Source organism: Papilio xuthus, unplaced genomic scaffold (assembly GCF_000836235.2).
Source record: "Papilio xuthus unplaced genomic scaffold, Pxut_1.1 DF828952.1, whole genome shotgun sequence".
NCBI lineage: Eukaryota > Metazoa > Arthropoda > Insecta > Lepidoptera > Papilionidae > Papilio > Papilio xuthus.
The window spans coordinates 2950334-2973934 of NW_013529697.1; the positions used below are offsets into that span (position 1 = coordinate 2950334).

General features: G+C 34.9%; 2 protein-coding genes across 2 annotated transcripts in view; both read right to left on the minus strand.

Moving 5' to 3' along the window:
• Positions 1-712: 712 nt before the first annotated feature.
• Positions 713-18056, minus strand: LOC106125007 (homeobox protein goosecoid-like). The gene is made up of 4 exons (XM_013322099.1): positions 18001-18056; positions 14343-14384; positions 13115-13353; positions 713-1026 (listed from the first exon to the last, which is right to left on the minus strand). Exons 2-4 carry the CDS (start codon positions 14347-14349, stop codon positions 799-801), a joined length of 474 nt encoding a protein of 157 aa, XP_013177553.1. The 5' UTR covers positions 14350-14384; positions 18001-18056; the 3' UTR covers positions 713-798.
• Positions 18057-19667: 1611 nt separating this feature from the next.
• The window catches only part of LOC106123457 (uncharacterized), a 5995-nt gene continuing 2061 nt past the window's right edge, over positions 19668-23601 (minus strand). Inside the window, exons 2-4 of the mRNA XM_013319798.1 lie at positions 20607-20732; positions 20368-20518; positions 19668-19767 (exon numbers count right to left, since the gene is read on the minus strand). Of these exons, the coding sequence (XP_013175252.1) occupies positions 19668-19767; positions 20368-20518; positions 20607-20732 (377 nt within the window). The remainder of the gene's footprint in view (positions 19768-20367; positions 20519-20606; positions 20733-23601) is intronic.

A 23601-nucleotide genomic window follows, 5' to 3' on the forward strand; every position in this document is an offset into this window, starting at 1 on the left:
AGGAATTTCTATATATTGATAAATTACGTACAAATTAATTTACATAATTGATATACCGAAGAAAAGTATTTATCGCACAAAATTAATATAGACTCTGTATATGTCGTTTACTTATGTAATGTTAAGAAGATGATTATTTTTAATCTGTTTATACAGGTTGATATTGTTTAATCTAGGTAAAATATTCATTTAACATAGCTATAGCTAGGTACATTTTAAGTTGTATATTTTAAATCGGAAACTATGTTATGGAGATAGCTTATAGTTATTATGTATATTGGAAGCTATGAAGACGAAGATTATAACAATCTTATTTAATAACTTAACTTCTTTTATTTAATTTTTTTATCAAAATAAGGGTAAGCAAGAAAGTTTTTATATTATTGGTTCTTGAAATGTTCCTGTTATAAGAGAAATAAGGAAAAATAAATGTGGTCTCACTTTTATACTTTATCCGGTTTCAATTGCCATTGAAAATGTAATCATCTCCTTAAAACGAATACATCATTTGAAAATCACTATTACAATACGCATTACTATATCTACAGCAATAATTATAATTACAACTTAATATCAATATAAATACATTATTAAAAATAATCGACTACGAAATAAACACTACGTTATATACTTATTTTATAGTTATTTTTGCACGTCTAATAATATAATATTTATAAGCATTGCTTTACAAGAACTTTCAAAGGGTTAAGTTTATGAGTGTTTCGTCTGTTTGGTATACCACTGTCACTTCACTCTAAGTTCTACACGTCTATATCACTTTTACTGACAGTAGATAGCTTAAGCTACCTCTACCTCGGAGTCAGAGTCGTCGGAGTAACTTCTGCCGGGCTGTGAGTGCGCGCCGGGCGTATGCGGGGAGTGCGGCGAGTGCGGGGAGCGGGCAGGCGGCGGCCGCGGCAGGAGTGGAGTCCTGCCGCAAGCCCGCTCCTCTTGCAGCTTCCGCAACCTCTCCTGCTCCTCTCGTTTCTGTTTCCTCCATTTCGCCCGCCGGTTCTTAAACCACACCTGAAATACAAAACAAGCTTAGTAAATTATATCCCTTTAGATCATTTTAAATCCAACTAAACGTATTTGAGATCATTTATCAATGCAATTAGGAAAACATTATATGCAGCAGCAGTTATCATCAGATAAAATAGTAAGAAAAAAAGTGTATTTGAGAACAGCTACTAAGAAAATGTTATATACTTCTTAAGTAAATAATAACACGATACATAAAATTAACCAATACTCTTGTATTATCTAATGTTAAATGTCATGTTCAGAAACTTACTACAGCATAAAATTTGACTAAGTCGTTTGAATGTAAGTTTCTATATTGGAAGCATATTTCTAAAGATTTTGGATATTGAAAACGTAAGTTTATTGTGTCATTGAAGCTACCGATATAATCACAAAGGTATTACAGAGGTTGTTATGCGGACAATCGATCGGCTCAATTGTTGTTTGCGATGACCGCTACCGATCTACTACAATTGAAAAAAGATGTTACATTTGTTGTGTATCATACTTTTAGAATTGCTTTCAAGTTTAACATGAAAAAAAATGTATGAATGGTGGTAGATGTGTCTGGTTGGAGGTTTCCACTCGACTGGGTGTACACAAGTAGCGATAGGGATGTTCCCAAGCCGCGGGTGGTCGCCTTTGTGTCTAGCGCGGCCGCTTTCCGCTACCTTTCCTAATTTACAAGGAATCATTCATGAATATTTCTTCAATGTACAGTCAATTACATGAATATTTAATATTAAGACATTTTACAGTGTGTCACTAGTAACATATGTTTTAAAACTCATCAACCAGCCCTTGTCCCTCCCTACGGAGGGTAGGCCCAGTACGCACTACTCTTTCATGCATCTCTATCAGCCCTTATATCTGAATTCACTCCCTTATTACACATATCCCCTTTCACACAATCCATCGATACTTGCTTAGATCTTTAGTCATCTACATTCAATCTCATTATTTCCACCACAACCGCATCTCAGCTACATCTTCAGCAATCTTCTTTCTTCCGAAAATTTGATGGCCCAGCGTTCTGATACATACATTATGACAAGTTTTACGACCGTATTATAGATCTGTTCCTCAAGCTTAAGGGGTATTCTTGGATCACAATTCACACTAGTGAGATGACGCCATTGTTATAGTGTTTTAAAATTGTAGCTATATAAGTTAGTTTTTAAATGTAATATAAAAGTTTTACTCTTTTATTGTACTTAGTAACGAGTTTGTAGACAAAAAATAAAGATGTTTTAAAGCAAAATAAATTAAGATATGTGTACAACAAAATACTTATCTTACAGTATTCATGTGAAATTTAAAAAATGCCAAAATTTATACAATATAATTGATTAGAGTATCGATATCAGGGAATGCGTTGTACATTGTACGTTGTATGAGGGAATTATATCACAGATGTTATATTAAGAATAAATAAATGTTTAGAAACTGACAATTTTTACAACTACTTTATTGTTATTATTAGTTTCCCATACAAACGACATCAACGAAATAGTTTTGTAGAATGTGTTCTTAATAATATTCCTTCAAGCAGAAATGTTAAGAAACTAAACAAAAAATATAACAAACATGCATCCTTCTCGGTGTAAATGTTAAGTCAAACTGTTCCGCCTTATGATTTTTTATTGTATCGCGGGAGTTAAAATTAATTCGTTAGCGATACCGGTATTGTTGGTGTTAATTGCATTACAAGAGTCGGGCGGTCGCTTAACAATGGCCCTATTAACTTTCGGCGAACGGGAGTAGGGCTTTTCGCACAACGGCCGACTATTTGCGGCCACTCGAGCGAGAAATATGGTCGCTGCCACCGACAGACTGAAGGGCGACTTCTCACTTCTCAACGTATTCCTCCCGTATTCATTTGTCGCCGGAATGAGGAGATTAGTGCGCTCTTTTGTACGCCGTAGATTGGCTTTTGGTATAACTCTTTTGTTATTATTAACAACTATTTCATTGAGTTTTGCAATATGCTATTTGCATTACTGATTTATTCTACTCCCTATTGATATGCAAATTGAAGGCGTTCTAATAATGACTACTAAAACAGAATGTAAGCTCGTTGTACCAATATTTTTCTTAACTCAAGATATTAATTAAGTATTTAATACACCGACTAAAAACTCAAATTTAAACAGACCCTATCTAGGTGCTGAAAGACCTCGATGTCGTACAAAATTTTCATATTAAAATCCTGATATAACATGTTATTGTTATGAACAATAACAAATATACACTCCAGCAGGATCAAAATTACAAAATCTGTAATAACCAAGTATTTCATTATATCCAATATAGATTCAATACTCTATTGTTTTAAATTCACGATACAGGGTGCCCCAAATTCTATAGAAACCTTCGGCTGTTGCGTTCCTATTCCATGCATTTATAATATCCCAGAACGCAATAGGCACCGAAGTCAAACATTAACTCATTAAAAAGCTTAACTGTAGTGTAAATTTGATGTACGTCCCGTTCCTCTACTGCTTTGAAACTTACGAGATTAAATCGTAACTTAGTACTAAGTTCTCTTTAAGACGATTACGTAAAGCTATTATTATCCCTTTAGATCAATCTTTAGTTACTATTATACTAAACATAGATCCAAAAGTTATATCTGTGCAGTGCTTGAATTTTTTCACGTATTTTTTATATTTTCACAGTTTTAAAAACTAGTTAGCTAAAGTTTTACTGAAAATTTTCACAATAAAAAAACACAGATTATGCGGCTTCATAGTCTCATTCCCATGTTGACTACTGCAATCAGAGTCGTTAAATGGTCATCTAAGAAGTCATTGTAAATAACGCTAAGGGACTGTTATTGGCCAGGATATAACTGTCAGTGAGGACTTACATCCGTTTATGTATGAGGTTTGAGCAGAGCGCAAATGCAATGGAACAATAAGATATGTAATTAAGGAGCGATGTCGCCCCTCCAGAAGGAGGCAGTCGGCGGATGTGGGAAGACAACAGCTGATGGAGGGCGGACCCGCGCCCGCGGCCACTGCACCACGCCTCGACGCCTGCAGCCTACACCACTCACCTAATATGTTTTGCCTCCACGCCACAACAAATATTACACGCCACAATCATACCTTCTTTATAAAAGTCCGTTAGTACAAAAAATTTTCTAAACATGAATTTAAATAAATTGAATGAATAAAAATGTTCTAAAATACATTGAGAATATGGATATTTTAAAAACTGATACAAAACATTATGTACTTTTTGTTTGGCCGCTAAGTATACCAATAGACATATTTATAACAATAAATTATGGACCGGGTTCGTTACTTTTGTCTATAATCTAATGTAACCTATATTAGATAATTTAATTAATTAAATTTTCACGAAATTAAATTCAAGTTTAAATTTTCAATTTTTTATTTCAAAATACTCGTACTAATATTTAATTCGTACGATTAAAATCTACGAAACATATTGCACGTCGTACTAACTCTCAATAACAACTCTTTTAAAACATCTGTTTACCATAAATATGTTTATCATCGTTCGCAAAAATCTGAATTTTATATTGATCCAATTTTTCCGGAAAGCTGTAAAGATGTATACTTGGGTATGGAAATCTGATACGTAAGGGGCAAGCGTAGAGCGTGTGAACTGACGCGGCGCGCAAGCGTAGGCGGTGTGGTGGCGGGCGGCGGCTCCCAACTTATTGTAATAATGTTGTTACACCAAACACCGCACCCCCGGGCCTTGTTTGAGATTACAATTACGGTTTTAGCGAACTGATTTATTAATGGACCGTCTGATCCGCCTTTGTTACTACCATCTCAATTCACTTTATTTTGCTAAGCGTTAATTTTCTAAGCTTATCTTTCCGCATTGTACATGATTAAAAAGCTGGAAGTCGAAACAGAATCGTCGGTAACAGATTTTTCTAGATTTATAAACCTAAACTTCAAAATTGACTCTAGTAAACTAAAACATGGAAATGTACTTATTTTCTAGAATTTTTTAACAAAGCAACGAATAAACTAAAACTTTATTAGACGGCATAATTTTAAAAAGATCAGCGCCATTTTAGCAAATTACTTATTCGCCTACAGCTTTTATAATAATGATTTTAATAACATCAACACTTCAAAAATAATTACGTGTCTATTTTTAAATATAACACTTAAGCTGCGTTAAAGCTCACGCACCTGTCCTATTCCGACGCCCATTAGCGACGAAATGCATTAGTCAATATTAAAGATGCCATTCGCGAGTATAATTCCACAAAGGGCTCTTCAAATCACACCCATCGCTTTTCGCTAAATGTCAAAACATTACTCCTCTTCAAGCGGAGGCTGAAAAAGTAACCCCCCGGTGTCTGTCAGTTCGTATCAATTACCGCACGCAAACACCCATAGCCTCGCGCTCGCATAACGTCCTATCTGCTCACAATGCCTCAACCGAATCCAAATTCAATTGTCAAAAGATTGCTTTAATAGTACGTACCTCGATTGCCTTTCGCTCTTTAATGGTAACATCTCGTTTGCGTGCCATAAAGAAATAAGACTTATTGTGCTAACGATAAGCGCCAAATTAGTTGAGCCGTTCCTCCGTATAGGGCTCCCCCGAGGGTCGCTCCGCAAACAGTCTATTCCCCTAAACGTTATACTTTGAAAACAATAATTTGTATTGCGTATCGAACGCGTCTATAAATAATAGAGTGATACTCAACACAGGGACCGATGTGGCCACGAATATGATATTGCTTTATCTATACTCAGAATGGGTTAATCTATATCTATTCATATAATAAAATTGATGTGTCTGAATGTTATATAAAAATAAATGAAAAATCATATTTCGTGTACGATATATTAGCTTTACCTATAAAGAAAAATATTTTTAAAATGTTTGTCTGTCCGCAAGTCGCGTTTGTATCAGGTAATCTTCGGAACAGCTTAACTTATTTTACCGGGACTTGTACTGAATGGTAGCTGACGTATGCGAGCATATTAAAGGATAGTTTTTTCTTCTTTTTACTGGCGACTGCTAGTAACTTAATAATATTCGTAATTGTACACAATTAACTTTGAGGCAACTATTTAAATTAAAGACATACCTAACGTTAACGTGCATGAGAAGCGCATAGAGCTGTTTTAAATAAAAAAATAAACAATATTCTTTGATTATGAATTATATTCGAATTGTATTGAAACTTTATTTTTGTCTTATTTATTAGCCACTATAACTACAAAATCATTATCGGATTTATCGTTATGTTAATTAAATTATCATATGTTCGTAAAGTTTTGTTATAAATTTGTCTAAAACTAAAAAGATGATGGCTATTATTAACATTCACATCGCATTTATTGCACATTATTCATAAAATTGCGTCATAACATTTGTCATTGTTTTCATGGCAAGATGATTGCATGTAACAAAAATGTTTTACAATTCAAGCACACACTTCTCTTACTGAATGCTTTTAGCGCGCTGACGTCAATGTCCTATAATATCAGTGTTAATTCAAATTCTTTGTTATTTTTAAGGTTCCACTACACGCTATTATAGAAACCGCAAAAGTTACAGTCTTTTGAATAGATGAATACGTGTTTTAGAAATAAATCCTTATAATTATAACCAAGTTAACCCAAACATCTTAAGAAAATAAATAAAGAATGTCGTAAACAATACTTATTTTAACTTTGATCCGTTAATAATCCTACCATCATATTATTACAACTTCCACTTCTAGATCAGAATTAAAAATTGATCAAAAATAAACTGTTACAACTTAATTATTAAAAGAAAAAACTTTTAAAAACCAAGCCTTTGTTATGTTCTTGTGAATTAAAAAAATTAAGACTAGTCAAATCGATTCAAATGAGGTTTGATTGCTAAGTTCCTATGATTATGTTCCAGCTCCATTATTAGCACACAGAACATTGCATTGTCAAAATTGCAAAATTCAACTCAATTAGTAAACGGGAAGTGGATCAAAAATTTGACAACAGACAATGGAACAGGTGAAACCAAATAAAAGCTTGTCAAAAGTTATCCAGTTAATATCCAAGCATATTTTTAATTCCATATTTAAATGTCATTAACTAGACATCAACCAGTAATAAACCCGTGTTTATAATTAGAGGAAAGGTGGGGTTATGTATCTCTGAAATTTTAAATGGGAAGGCGGATTGTTATGTGGATGGATGATTTAATTAAAATAATGAAAGAAGCGCACGAGCCGTGAAACGGGACTGGAGCGAAGTCTTTGATCACTTAATGCCGGTTCGCTGGTCTCTAGGCGTCGCCTCCCGACGACGACATCCGGCGCCCGGTTGGAACACCGACAAAATGGCGCCGCTTTATTACTTACTAACACATCCCATATTTTTTTTAACATAACGATTATATGTCACACCGACCTTTTGTATAAAGACTATAATTTAATTTAGTTATACTTAATTTGTACACAGCAACATCGAAAATTTTGTGAGAGCTTCTCTCTGTAATAGCTAGGAACAATTTTAGAGGATGTGAATATGATATTTCTAGATACAGTATTTATTCCTCAGGTACCAAAGAGCAAAAAGATTTCAAACATTTCTTTTTCTTCCATAATCCCTCGAATATTTTTCATCTTGTCTTTGATACTTTTGTTTCTTTTTATTAATTTTGTAGCCCGGACATTATAGTACATTTCATCTAAGCTTTTACAAGCGAAGACAGATACACAAATCAATAAATCCAGCCCTTCATATCAATTCGATAATTCATCATCAAATAACTCTTACATATGAGAATATGAGCTTTCCCTTTATATTGCATTCATGCGTTCGATGTCAATGTGAAAGAACCCTAAGCTCGAGAGGGGTAGGGGCAGTGGGAAGGGAGGGGGGTTGCAGTGCGAAGAGGAAGCTCACTGCTCGCTGGGCGGAGCGCCCCGCCCACTCGTTCTTGTTAGCAGTCTGGGGCATGTACTTTGTCATTGTGCCCCGTCCGCATCGCCGGATCGCTCTTTGTAGAGTTATCAAATTAACTTCAGTCATAACTGCACTCGACATAAATATTATTAAAATATACAGGTTATATAAAGTTGTAGGGTAATTTAAATTGTATGATTTTTGTATGAATTAGATTATTATCAAAACAATTTTAAAGATTTGTTAGAGGCCCGATCCACATAATAACATGTTGAGTTAACACGAAATCAAAAGTCATTATTGTAAATGTTGTTACGTTACGTGTTACGTAGTGCTACGGTATGACGTAGCGCTACACTAAAACATGGAAAATAACTGGATCAAAAAACGTGTTAATTTATAGGTGTATAATAAAGTTTCTAACGATAACAATATATGAAGCACCAATAGCCTAATTAAGGATACGGATTCGAATATTGTTCGCCATTTGAACATTGTCTTAACCCATATCCTAGTACAAGCCTAGAGCTTAGTTTTAATGGTACAAGAAATATTATAATAATAAATTAACAAAAATCTGAATATTTTATTAAAAAAAAATAAAGAGAATATGTATAAAAATGAGGAAAAAAATATTACTCTCAAGAGCAACCTTAGCAATGTACCGATAGCCTCAGTAAAACCGTAGCAAAGATCGAAAAAGCTTTTTTCCGAATTTATAAAATCGTTAAAATGATATCAGTAACAAAGACTTTTCGAAATCTTAGAAGGCGCTCTCTTTCTGTTCTATAAATACTTAATAAGGTAAATTAATGATGTGCCAACAATGTCAAAAAAGAACATCGTTACGCAAATAAAAAGACAATTGTTCGGGTTACGAGGTAGACGCTCCAACTCTTTGCACAAATTAATTATTAAAATGACATGTAATCTTGACTTGTCGGGGGCCTCGGGCAACCGCCGCCGTCTCAATGTTGATCTTTATTACGAGCGTTGTCTGATTAAATCTGGCCCACTCGCGACGCGCGTACCTCGAGGTGATACTTCTTATTACATTCATAATTAAACCATAACAAAGTCACGTAGAAATACTTAATTATATTTCACGAAGAAGATATGTTTTAACTTTGCAATGAACGGAGATGAAATAAAAGCACCCGCGTCTGTGACCTTCTTCACGTTCCTACATCCAAATTATCTACACGTATCTCAACACAAACTAGCAGTTACGAGTATTCTAAATATTACTCGCCTTTACACAGACAGACATACACACACACACACAGTTGAGACTTCCATTACTACGCCATCTACCTTCCTTAATTAAACAACATTTAACTTAACAACATTCTAAGAAAGTTGCTGTTTTTACCCAACACTAATATGTAGTATAGTATGTTAAACTATACAAAATAGTAGGCTCTGGTTCCCTCAGTGGAGACGTATAATGGAATGGACTGATGATAATCACTACATAAAAATTGTGTTAGTCGGTTTCTTAAAATTATTTTTATAGTATATTAGGTTTTAATGTAATTATTTAATATTATTAAAGAACTTTTTTCATAGAAATATAATATCATTATTTCCTTCGATTGATCCCGGTGTTATTTACTGTTCAAAAACTTGCCTTTGTATTTCAGCTTTTGGTATAATAAAACAGATCCACGGACAGTAGAAAGATAAAGTAAACACAAGCTACAAAAGCAGAACAAAAGTAACAAATAATGAAATGAAACTCATTGAGAATAATGAAAACAAATGTTCAAAACTAGACTGATTTTGATTTTCTTAAATGTTGTATTTTTTGATAACTTTGTGCAGAACTTGTAATATTACTTATTGTATGTATTTGTGCTTTAAAACAAATTACATTAACATCGCTCATACAATTTTTATCATTGACCTGTTCGTTAATATTTTAGTAACAATGCTTGCAGTAGTTCGAACGAATTTCCCAACAACATACGAATAAAAGTTGTACATTGAAACAAATGAAGCGTATTCGAAAACAAAGGTTTTTATTGTTCATGTAACCTCGATTTTCGGCAAGTGTTGTGATGCTTAAACAAAAGCCTTTTAATAATGCAATTTCCAATTGCCGCTGCGCAAATAGCAGGGGCTACGGTAGAATCGAGTGTGTGCGTGGGCTGCATTTACAGCAAAAGTTTATGCCGTGGTATTTTCATGTAAACCCAGCGTACAAAACCACTAATTTAAGTGGACGACATATGATATTAAAACAGTTTTTTTTTAGTAATAATGAGTAGTAAAGTAAAAAAATATCTTTATTGACTTCGTCCTACATACTGCGTTTTGATGTTATATTATAAAATACGATAAAAAGAAGTATACAGTATTATATAAATTAAGTACTACATTCTTTTTCATCTCTCACTTAACTAGAGTTATAAGGTGTTTCATTAATGTTATACAATGGTAACTCAAATATTCTTGTCCATAATTTGCCCAGTATCGAAGCTCTCGCCACCGTCTTTACAAAAAAGACGTTAATTATAACAAACCAATAAAAATTCCGATTAAGTAAATGTAAAAAGCGGAAAGTCTTTTAAAGCAAAGTCTGTGAAATTTTTTTAATCGCAAAACTTTATAGAGCTTCGCTAAGAATATCGTTTATTGATTACACGGGCTACAAGTTTCACAAATCGGAAAAACTCCGTTATCCGAGAGAAAGCCGTACAAGTGACCCTCATTAGCCCCATTGTTGTGCTTTTATCGCTCCCTCGGCCCGGGCGGTATAAATAAATCAAATTTAATTAACTCAGATTAATTTTCGCGGAGGCCCTTTTTATTTGCCCTTAGGTAAAACTCTTGTCGGTCGAGAGCGGCGCGGTTTGCGCGCTTGTAGGATTTCTTTAATAAAAACTTTACACTTAGTAAATTTCACATGTCGCCGCCGCGTTTTGTCGGAAGACCCGCTGCTGCCAGTAAATTAACAGGCGTTTATCGTTTTATTTGTACAACATTATACCGAGGATTTAAAAATTATTGCGTTTAGGGGACGATTTTATTGGGTAATTACATTTTAGACCAGCGTTACATTATAGAGTTTTATAAAAAAAGATCATTACATTTTAAATAATAGAAATGACATAATTACTTTAAATAAGCTTTATTTTCATGGGGATAAAATAAATACGGTAAGGATTTCTCCTCGGGTTTTTTATTTCGTTACATAAGGGCGCTTTAAGATGCATATTATGCAAGTGGTAAGTATTGTATTGTGGTTTTGCAACTATGTTATTTTTGGTAATAAAAAGAATGTAAGCAGTTTTAATATATCTTCGTTCAGAGACGACCGAGAGCGAAGAGTTGCTGTTTCCAAAGTTACATTAATTTGATAAATTCATGTTATGCTTCACATCCATCTACTACATTGACAAATAGGAAATGAACCTTAGATTTCATTGTTTATAGATTCTCTGAACTCGGTGAATGCAGTAAATATTCTTTACATTTAGATTTACAATTTTTCTCTATCTTTTTCTCCGTAACTACTACCAATAGATACTGAAATGACTATCGAAAAAACGATCTAAATTTGCGCAATGTAGGCCAGGTAAAGAAACCCGTGTGTAAACGCATGTAAGGCATCGTGCGCGCATCGCCTGGGTGGCTCGGTGCGCTGGAGTGCACAACACACACTCCACCACTAAACACCGGTAGCCCGCAAACAACCACCTACTCGACATCCCAAATTCTATCAATAGAGCGCTTCACAAATATCTTCAACTATTTAGAAGTTTCTAGAGCCGTAATTTGAAAGTTGATCCGAATGACCGGTGTGTTTGTCTTTTAATAATCACGATCTTTATTCTAGCACCTAACGGTTCTTAGCAACAAAAATATCTCAAAAAAGGTCAATAACTTAGGTTACCTATGTATATATTTGATAGACAGTTTTTGAAATGTGCATATACTATCTACATATGTTGTCAGAGTTGAGGGTCGTACTTAATAAAAGCTGCAATTGTGAAGGCTATTTTTAGAAGTAACATAAAATGATGTCAGAAGTAGACATACTACTGTGACATAAAATCACCTTTTGGATTCTGTATAAATCAAATGTTGTAAATTTAATTTTATCTACTTCCCGGTTACCAATTGAGATAAAATTTTGGATATATGTATGTGTAAAATGCGTGACAATGCAATATTATCATGAATTGATCAGATGATGGAGCTGGGAGGTGGCCATAGAATCATCGCAATAAATAGTTATAACCTCAACGAGTTTGAGCCCGTTTGAAATGGAGTTTAAGAGTAGTTTGTGTTTTTATAGTTCTTAAATAAGTTTAAAAAACTTAATTTTTAGTTCTTTTCATTAAAAGGAACATCATAAAAGCTTATTTTAAAAAGTTTTACTTTTAATTGTTTTAATGGTACGAAAATATCAAAAAATAATAAAACCCAACATAATCTCATTCGTTTAAAAAGGGATAAAAACGTAAAAATAGAAAGTCTTTATTTGCTTGTTACCTTAACCGCCTTACTGTAATAGTTTTTTTTGTGTTTCGGCCACCCACAGCCAGGTTCGGGGCGACGGCGACGTCGTGTCAGAGATGTTGACACACGGCCCTTCACCACTTCTAAACTTTCCGCCCGGTCAACCTAATCACATATACTATCTACTGCTATGTGGCCTTTCCCTGTACCCGACATTATAAATTCAGAATCCAATAAAACACTAAGTTGATAAGTTTAATCGAAGCTTGTTTTACTTTGTCTTGGAATTACTAAGTCGTGTGATTGATATTTAATATTTTAGTTAATTCTTGGCTATTAGAATAAATAATTAAATAAAGAACAAATAATAAATAATACATTTTAAGTGTTTGGTCGGAGGACGACTGTTAAACGCCCGTACGCTTTCTTCGCAATTTTAGACATTATGCAGAAATATTGCCTTGTACCATGCAACCGACTAAGTCCATCTTGCAAAAAAAAACTACTAGGTTGATGGTTTTGATTAAATAACAACACCTATCACCTGTATTACACTCCTACGTTTTATTCCAATATTTACAGATATTTAACGTTATAATTTGCACCTAATGTTGGAATACCACCAAGAAACACAAATGTACATAATAAATGCACATTGTAGACCATAACTTAGACCATATCGTTGTGTAATTAATACAACATTCGTTATACAACTAGGATCTTACCTCTACTCGTTCCTCTTTGAGGTCGACGCGCAGTGCGAGTTGTTCTCGCAGCACGACGTCGGGGTAGTGCGTCTTGTCGAAGGTGCTCTCGAGCTGTTCAAGCTGTTCTTCCGTGAAAATGGTGCGGTGACGCCGTTTACGCTTCGGCGGCGGGCCTGCCAACCCAGCAAGCGCGGCCGCCGCGTATCCGCCGTACAAGCCCGCGTAACCCGCGCCGCCGCCGCCCACACTGCTCACCCCTGTACATAAACGATAGTAATACTATTATTACAAGTTTATTATTGAAGTTAATTCACAATTTTCCTAATATAAAACCGAGAAAAATGTTTGCAATTTAAAAAGTGATTTGAATTTAACTAAAGTTGCAATGAACAAAATATCCTTTTTTTTTAGAAGAAGATTGAATGTTAATATCTATATAGTTTTAATTCTTATTTGACGAAGGTAAATTGCTTGATGTAAATTAAAGGATTTATAATATAACTAACTTTAACTCGGATACATCACCAGTACGGGATTAGAAAATTATTTAGTAGCCTATGCGTTCTCCCAGACTATTTTCTACATCTCTGCAAAATTTCACCGATATCGTTACGTACGTTATAACAAATATCATACATTCATTCGTCCATCCATCTAAACTTCCACATATATAAAATTAGTGACCAATGAAATTACTAATTAATTGTTTTAAACATTTGTGGAGTTATCGGATGCCTTCCGAAAAGTTTATTTTTAATGTCAGCATTACTTAAGAAAACCTATAAGGTATAACACATTTTTAGTTCATCTTAGTATTTCCAAGTGCTAACTTTAATTACTTGAAAACCATTTGTCGCCGCTGTTTATTGGACATCTACAATATTTTCGGTAATACTAATGTTAACAAAATAACGCCTTTATGTTTTGAATACATTCAATTAAAGTTTTGTAAAAAATGTGATAATTACATTACATAATCTCATAACGTTTTACACCTACATTGCTATTTATGCTTCATGTTAATTTTGGTACGTTATTAAAACAAAAAATGTTGAAAACTATGGTCCGTCTTTAAATTATACCTCTTCATTATGTAATTCAGTTCTAAAGTTAGAATATCGCGTTTTAGATTAAAAATTAAAACATCCTTTGTACAGAATTTTAATGAACCTCAAACGCTTTCGTTAAATAGGTTAATTATGAGAAAATTTAATTAATAATCAGATATTTCTGACTGGATACTTACATGACATAAGATGCAACGGCGCTAAGCTTGTCTGCCGGTCGACTGTACCAAGAATGATAAAAATATTTATTGCAAAATTACCAACATAAATTCTAAGTAATTTCGAAAAAAGTGATTATAGTTTTTAAAGGAAGGAAAACCATTTTGTCTTTAAAAATTGTTATGAAAATTTCTAAGATTTAAGATATGAATTTGATAAGATTTGTAAGACTTAAAAATGCATAAATGTAAGGTGCGATGTGAACACGTCATCATGTATTAGAATTAACATTCGAGCAGAGAAGCGGAGCGCGAATATCCGAGCTTAGAGCCCCGAGCGACCCTCGCTTCGATCCGATGGAAATATTAATGCTACAAATAAAAATTGAATATTTTTGCATACTTCCATCGGCGGGATATTACATTGTATTATTTCCGAAAGAAATATAAAAGCTTTTAACGCCGGCGGCGTATTGGTAAGGCGCTACCGTAGCTTTCCGCACATCGTACGACCGCGCTCACCCCGGCTCTCGACCGCCTAAGCCGTATCGATTTGAATACTATGTTTTTATTTAAGCGAATTTTCACCTAAACTCACTTACAAAAGCAGCAAATGGTTTTAACATTATCATATGAAAATCTGGCTCCATTTTTATGTGATGATAATTTACTTTTTACTGAAAACCAAGGCACTGGCGATTTTTCTCTTATACGGTATCTTCATTTTTTATTATAGATATTATTTGCTAGACCTACGATACTTTTAGTAAATAGCATTGCCAAAGTTACGTTACGTTTCATACTGTTACACTACAATGTAAAATATAATTTTTTGATAATAACATCTAAGACCAAAAATACTTTTGCTCAACATACCTAAGGATCCCAAGTGGGACAACTTTGGGAATCACTGACCTAAGTCTTTCAAACATGTATAATAATATTACCCAAGTTAATAATAATACACTAAAAGAATACTGTCCTTTAAGTAAAATATACAAAACGTGTTTTTTATAACAAAAAGGATCCCTTGAGATTTTATCAACCTTTAAACTGTCCTCGGTAAAAAGAAAAACACACTTAATTGAGATAAATCCTGTCTTCACCCCTGCAAGGCGAAGCGAGGAGAGGCGCGGCGCGAGGGATGCCCCGGGGCGCGCTCTAAAGTAAAGTAAGTCAGTAGCCGCATTATTAAACATTTATAATATTGACAGTTGAACCCATAAGGATATTGTTTGATTATATTGGTATGCCGTGTTGATCACAGAGAGTATTACCCTAGTTTGGACACCATTCCTCTGCCTATAGGGACATTTATAAGAACAATTTTGTACAAGTAACTTTATTTGATGTAAGACAACTAGAGCCATCGCTTCCCCTAAATGAAGTAATAAATGTGGCTTTGAGCGTTTAGCAAACAAAATCTTCAAGTATGTATTTAAAATTTAATAAACACTAATAATAAATTATCTTTAAGAAAAGTGGAATAAGTTCAGTTATCCAATAAGCTTGAAACTTTTAATACAACGGAAGTCGGATGGTTTATCCGGATATTTACTAGAAATATATATCATATAATAGTGTTTGACTGTCAATCAAGAAGGAATTAGGGAGTTTTTTCTCGGTTGATAGATTCTTTCATGAAAAACTGCATTTTGAAGCATTTTCCATCAGACTTTCGTCAATAAGATGTGAGTGACACGCAGACTTGTTATGTAGGCGAGCAGTAAAAAACAAAAATTGTTGAAAATAATCTCCATAAAGTAAGCGACGACAGTTTGCCTCATAATTTTTTTTTATAGCATGGTTAAAATTTTTTTCAGGAAGAAGAATTATTTGGAAATAGATCATTAATGATAGGTAATTAATTGAATATCTAATATACGGTCATTTCGGGTTCTTTGGATTTTTTTTTATTAAATCGTATTTAATTTAAAAACAATGGAAAGTTTAATAACAAAAGCTGCGACAGACGTTTGCCGTCGCGTCGCCTTGTTCGTACATAATCGGATGTAATGCGATAAGATCGAAGCCACTTTGCAGCGGGCACTAGGGCACGCGGCTGGCAAATTAATATAACACACTGTGAGCCATCAAATTAATTAGTTCTCCATTTTTTTTGTATATTGGGATAGTGAGTAACTGGCTGAGTAGTTATTTCAATTTACGTAAGCTGCAAAAAGTAATACATTCTCACGAGACATCGTGTCTGATTATGAGAAGCGTTTGTTTAAATTTAACTTTTGAATACGTCCTTTTATCTTCATCCAGGTCTTTAAGATTGGTCATTGTCTGCGAAAACTAGTCAAAGCAGTTCTGTGGCAAACTTATTCTCGCCCCTAGGTTTTAATGTGTCATTATTTGTTTCTCCGCTTGGATTCTTTTACTTCGGATTTTGAATCTGACGAAGATCGGTGTTGAATTCCTATCGAAAAGTGTTTTTTAAATTATGTATATTTGTGATTGATCACATACTGAATAAAATTTAAATTTATGTTAAATACTGGCTGTCGCGCTTTAGAAGATTCCGACGGGACAAAAAAAACTTAATTAGTAGTCTGTGGATTCTTCCAGACTATTTTCTTCATCTACGCCAAAATTCATCCAGATTTGTTGAACCGTTCTGAAACTAACTTCTAACAAACATCCATCCAAACATTCTTTTAAATTTATAATATTTAGTAACATTGGCAATTAAATTAAAACCTCTATTCATCTATATGACTATGTTGTCATCTTAGTTAAAATATTTTGATTTACATTTGAATATTATACATTTATTCCTACTTACCAGTACCTGTTAAAACATGTATGGTCCGGCAAATTAAAATTGAAAGGTAGGTAGGGATACTAATTCCCATAGAGCTGAAAATTAGCACGAATGATCAGAACACCATTATTATGTAGATCATTTGGAATAAAAGTTGAAGTTCAAAAGACCCCAAAATGGGTTTGCACATTATTCTGCTAAATGGTAAGCATTTCCAAAATATGACTGTAAGTTATAAAATTAATATGTATATAAAAGTACGTAGATGATTCTACGTACTTTTTTCTAAGGACTGCCGTTTTTGAAATATTATGGTTCAAACAGTTGCAAAACTTGTATTCTTCGCTAGCCAACCATCGCTACTTCGTCCACGTGAAAATCGTTACTTTGTATTGCAACCCGTTTTGTAAATTATAAAATAATTTAGCTGAAGGGATAACATGTTTCCATAAAAACGATAAGCCCACCTAACTTCAGACCTTAACGGGTAAGTTAAATAAAATCGTCCAATAAATTTTCAGCTAAATGTGAATTATTGTGCTATATTATTATTTAATTTAAATCATCATCATATTATCTATTTATTTGGCAATAAGGAGAATTTCGCTTATTTAGACGGTGCTTTGTGATATGCAATATTCATGGAAAATATTCATTTAGTATACCAAAACAATATTCCAATATGAATTACAAAAAACATTCCTACACTACCGAATGCATACTATCGTATATTTACCTGTTAATAATGTAGTTATACAGTGTTAGATACTACCCCAATAACAATGACAAGTTGTACATATTATTATGTACGTTTTTATTTACAGTAAACATCCAAATAACACCTACAAAATATGCTATGTTTATTTTTTTTCCAAGTCTTAAAACCAAGGTTGATTTTCTTGTACTCACCGAAAAGATCATGTGCTCTGTGGAAAGGCGTGTGAGCGAGGTGGTGGAGTTGCAGCGGCGGCACGGAAGAGGACATGGCGGAGGGCACGGTGGGCGGCGGTCGCGGCGCTAAGATGCTGTCTATGGTGAAAAGCGGAGCCGCCGGCCGCTCCGGCAGCGCGCCGCCCAGCAGCAGCGCTGTGCTCAGCAGCGCCGGCGCCTCGCGCGGCCACGCGCCCTGCGCGCCCATGCCCTCGCGCGCCACGCTGACCAACCGCCCTACTACCGCACACCGTCACGTACCACAACACGTCGAGGTCCCGTTGCACAAACCGTCACGTAGGACGTGTCACGCTTGTCACGTTAATACAACTATACATCACGATCGCACTGTGTCACTAGTGTTAAGTCCCAGCGTGTCCTGCGCGGTGCCGACGCCGGCTACTTGCGTGGCATGGGGATGTACGCGTGATGCGATTGCCGGTAAGCCGTGTTAGTGATGTGCGCGGTGCCACTGGCCAGAGGGGTGGGGTCGCGGGGTAGGGCGGGAGAGGGGCGTGCCGCGACATGCCCCGCCCCACTCCCGGCTTAATGGAACTGACAATACGACGCTCCCGAACACTCATAAATGATAATAGTATCTCATCCCTACATCTCCGTGTAAGCACTTTATATTGTTTGTTGTAGATATCGTTATATCTTTTAACGCGATAAACGAGACGGTCTAATAAATAGGGTCAAATTGTATATAGGCGATAATATGTATGAAACTTCTTCTTAAACATTATATTGAATTTAGCTACAAATAAATTTACAAGCGCTTATTATTAGATATTAGTAATGAACAATTTCATTTTTTTTGTTTCCTCACGCGTGCTGCTCCACAATCTCGCACATCGGCCTTTCCCCCTCCAAACAACAACGGTCCATATGTAAGTATATGTTACATAGACGTAGCAAGAGGATTATGCGACATTAATTCCGCTGCGAATAACAATTTCATGCAAAAACTTCAATAGAACGATCTTTGCCACGGTCAATTATTAACTGACTACAAATAAGTATGTACGGATTATAGAAATGCAAAAAAAAAACAATAAATTTTTATACGAATGACATAAAAAATATACTTAGAATTTTTTTTCTAGGGATACAATGATTATTCGGACGTATGTATGTTTAATTTTTAATTAATTCTTCGATTATATCTACGAATAAATCAAAAGAGTAGAAATGTACCATTGTTGCAATAAATGGAAATGTTTAGGCCGCTAACATATTACAGTTCCTTTAGTGTTCCGGATGTCCATAGGCGTCAATGATCAGCTCGGTTTTCCCGCAGCTCATTTGCCTTTTTAATTCTCATATTAAAAAAAATGTTTTATAATTACATATATGTCTAAAATCAAAGGTTCGCCTTTACGTCGTTACATTAACTGCGAAATTTGACATAAATCTTTTCATTCCAAAAAGGTTTGTTAAATGTAAATGTATGATTCTGCTACGCTTATTGCTTAGGGTGGAACCCACCTCCCGCGACAGATTATCGCCTCCCACCAGTCATCTTTTTACATCTACTCACCTTTTGTATGTACATATCACGATTTGCGAAATCTCAGCGAGCAATCTCTTAGACACAATCACGGATACAGGATTAAGTCGACTGCTAACGGCTAACAAATTGAGCTTCATGTTTTGTGGAACTCGTCGCCCGCGGCTTTCTGCTGCAGTGTGTGCTCTTTTTGCAGCTTACATGCTACAACAATGCTTAATACTGATACACATGAACTGTGGATAAACGACAAATGACATGTTTTTTAAGCGCGCCAAAAAGGCGGTTATATTTTTTTTTGTAGGCACACGAAATTTATATGTTCGGCCAGTTACAAAAGTGTTTTTTTTTTATTCTTATCTGAATAAATATTTTAAATGAATGATGGATTTTATTGTCCGAAAATCAAGAATTTTGAATGAAATGATAATTCATCTCAATAATTTGAGAACAGTAGAGCGTCAGTGGAGCAGTGATTAAGGACTTTTAATCAGCATATGTCTCTCGATTTTTTTAATATCATCACATTTATCAACGAAGATCTTAAGGTGAGGGGAAAAACTTGACACAACCTGCACAGTTCTGGGAAGAAATTCAAAGATGTGAGTACAGACAACGAATCCACATAAGTGGTATTTCCTCTGGGAAAATACGAACTTCAGTATTTAAATCCATCGAGAATTAAATTAGTTTGACATTAATAATAACAAAATGTGCTATTTTTATACATATTTTTACGAGACCTTATGTTTTTATTTAAACAAAACGAGTAATTGAAGTAATGTTATTTGTGGACAAATTATAAAATGTATGCAAATAAAAAGCCCAAAATTCACGGTAATCCAAATACGATGTCGAGTGAAGTGTCCAGGCTTGGATTGGCGCGGCAGTGGGAGGCGGGGCGGTCGGAGCGGTCGGTGAGGCGCATCGCATCATGTGCAAATATTGACGAAGGTGGGAGCCGTAACCCGAGCGCGAACTGTTTGTCTGTAATTGATGTAATTAGTCGTGTCGACCAGCTGCCGGCGATAAAGCCACGCATCCAATGTTTGAACGGTTAATACGATACTTTTACGGACCGGAAACATCTTTACGGTGTCCTGTTCTGGCAAATATTGATGGCACTCGACGAGGCGACGCATCCAGCCGAGATTACTCAGTACTTGTTTGCTTAGACGACTACCGGAACACTTCAGGTCACCTATTGAGATTAAAATGCGTAACAGGATCAAAAAAATTGAGGAATTTTTAATTTACCAATCGTGTGTTCTTAAATAAAAATGTTTACAGACATATAGAAATGGAATCCCATGAAACTCAGTAACACAGTCTGGTAATACTTAGTCATCATTTTCATTATTCGATCTTAACTTCTCTCTGACATCTTCAATTCTTAATATCCAATAATAAGTGAGCGTCGGTGGCGCAGTTGTTAAACGCTTAACCGGACCAGCCATAATCTTTACGCCTAGGTTGGAACCCTGCCATGAACCAACGTGTTTTTCGATTTTTGAATTGTATATGTACATTTATTCGACGTTCTTTCGGCGAAGGAAAATATTGTGGTGAAACCTGCTCATAACAGCGAAATTCGAAATTCTAAGGTATATGTAAGGTCAACCAACTGTAGCACTGGACTAGCGTGGTTGACCAAGACCTAATGACGCCTAACTAAGGGCCTAACTGCAAGCCCCTCAGAGGGGTTAAATAGTGAGCAATATAATGAACATATACATATACTGTGGACCAATTTCATTTGAAACTTTTACCTGCATTAGACTAAACTCTATAAATCAATTCCTATAAAAGCAGCTGCTTATCGTTTGTACATACTTCTCCATACGTATACATAGATGTTGATGTATGTGTGTGCATGTGTGCTATAATGGAAAATTAACCCGGTATAATGCGTGGATTATCCGCGTATGACTTAATACAGGACGGTCACACAAAGGCGTAAGCATTAAAATAGCTAACAATAGCCGGGATTATCCGGCCCTAACCTCCCGAGCGCCAACAATATGGCCAACCACGTCGCTTGCACCAGCCCTGTTCAAATGTACTGCAGAATCGGAATCGTTCATTACAACGATATCAACTAGTCCCCATTTCTCATACATGTCAATGTTAATCAAAGATATGTGGATTTAATTTAAAAATCAGCTTTATAGAAACTGATATGAAAATGTAACATTCTTGGTCGTTTATATATTATATTTTTATTGTGCCCCATCTACTATTTACTTAGTAAATACTATAGAACTAATAAAAACTTATATAGCAAATTGCACTCAGGTGCATCATGGCGATATAGATCAATTGAAATTGCGATTTTGAAAGTCCCAAGTCGCCAATATGCCTGTCGATATAAAATATGAATTTGCAAATATACTTATTTCGCCTGAAAAGATTCTTTAGATTGTACGTTGTATATGTCTACAATTGTAAAGAGGACGTAATACTAGAACTATGTGGGTAAGTAAGTAAGTAATTCAATCCAAGAAAATATAGAATTACAGAGGTAATAGCATTATCGCAGCACGGCCTAACAAGATTGTGCGATGTTGTGGCTGAGGCTTCTTAGCGAATATTACGCGCAAGTGTGACGCCCTCAATGCGGTAAGTGCATAAGTTGAAAACCGATTAGTATCAGCTGCTCTAGATATTTATTCATTACGACTTCACAACAAGTATGAAGTATGACATATGCAAAGTGTTAGTACGATAATTAAAATCTAGTAACACTATCTAATTAAGTATTAATTTACTAGAGAAAAAAATCCGTACCATCTGTTCAGTAAAATAAGCCACCAACACTCTTTCACCAATATAATAAATAAACCTAATTATCTTTGCAATTCAGGATTAAGTCAGATATAATTTCATATTGTGTAAATATTTGAGTATTCACAAGGCCGATGCTCATATAGCCTTGAAATCTGTTGTGTCGAAAGTGGAGCTGATGGAAAAGCGGCCGACAGACCGTGTCGATCGTGAACTTATTCCGAACAATACCTTTTGTACAGAGAGCGAGCGAAAATAAGCGAACCCGACAAACAACTTCGTTAACATTACGTAAACCATAGAACTGAAAATAAACGTGTCGCACGTAATTAAACGAACGGGCTAGACGGTCTTAAACTTTATTTGTTTTATTTCCTTTTGTAATAACACAAATTGTAAGATTGAAACGATAAAATTTTTTGACACTGTCTGCAACACACAAATATAAAAAAAACATTATTAATTGACTATAAAACTATTTAATTTAAATCGTCCATTTATATCGCTATCTATATATAACCAATATTCTATTGTACTTTTCTTGTTTTTGTTAACAATATCGTATCAAGCTAACATTTCCAAAGAATGTGTTAATCTCTCGCAACCAAAGGACCGTAATGAAGCCGGAGCGTGTATAATCAAAGTGAATACCCAAACATAGACGCTGCAGTGCGATCGCTGCGTACATAAACCGACAAGGGCTCGCCTTCACTGTGCCTACTCGCTCGGAAGAATTGTTTAACGCTATCCAAATAGCGGTGCTTCGTATGCTAAAGGATCCACTAAGCAGATAATTTCCGATTGACTCAAATTTATAAGCCGTCAGTCAAAACTGTGTTTACACACTGACTATGTTGATAAAGCGAACAAACTTTATTTTCGCGTGTATACGAAGCTCTTCTTTTGTTATAATCATAACAAATACGTTATTTCTAAGAATAAATATGAGCATGCCTTACAAAATTTCATAAATAAATTCCATTTAACTAGATAGGTACATATTCGCTGTGCATGAAGTCTAGTCTAGTTCTATTTCTAAAAATTCGTACAGAAATTATTATGTCAGAATCCAGCAGTATTATGGATCCAGTGATGTTAAATAGACTATATAGTTCTAGCTGAGATTTTCACAATATGGTGTTAAAAATCCACCTCAAAGTGTATCTTCATATATTATGCCTGGTTTCTACCATAAAGTACAACAATTACTCTATTTTAAATACTTCGGATTATCCTTCATGGATATTAAAAGACATTTTCATTTTAGTCCAAATTTCTGCACAAAA

Bases quoted from the DNA above. Each gene is read 5' to 3' on its own strand.
- LOC106125007 (XM_013322099.1), bottom strand. The intron at 1,027-13,114 runs GTAAGATCCTAG...TTTGTATTTCAG, and splicing joins TCAAAGAGGAACGAGTAGAG to GTGTGGTTTAAGAACCGGCG.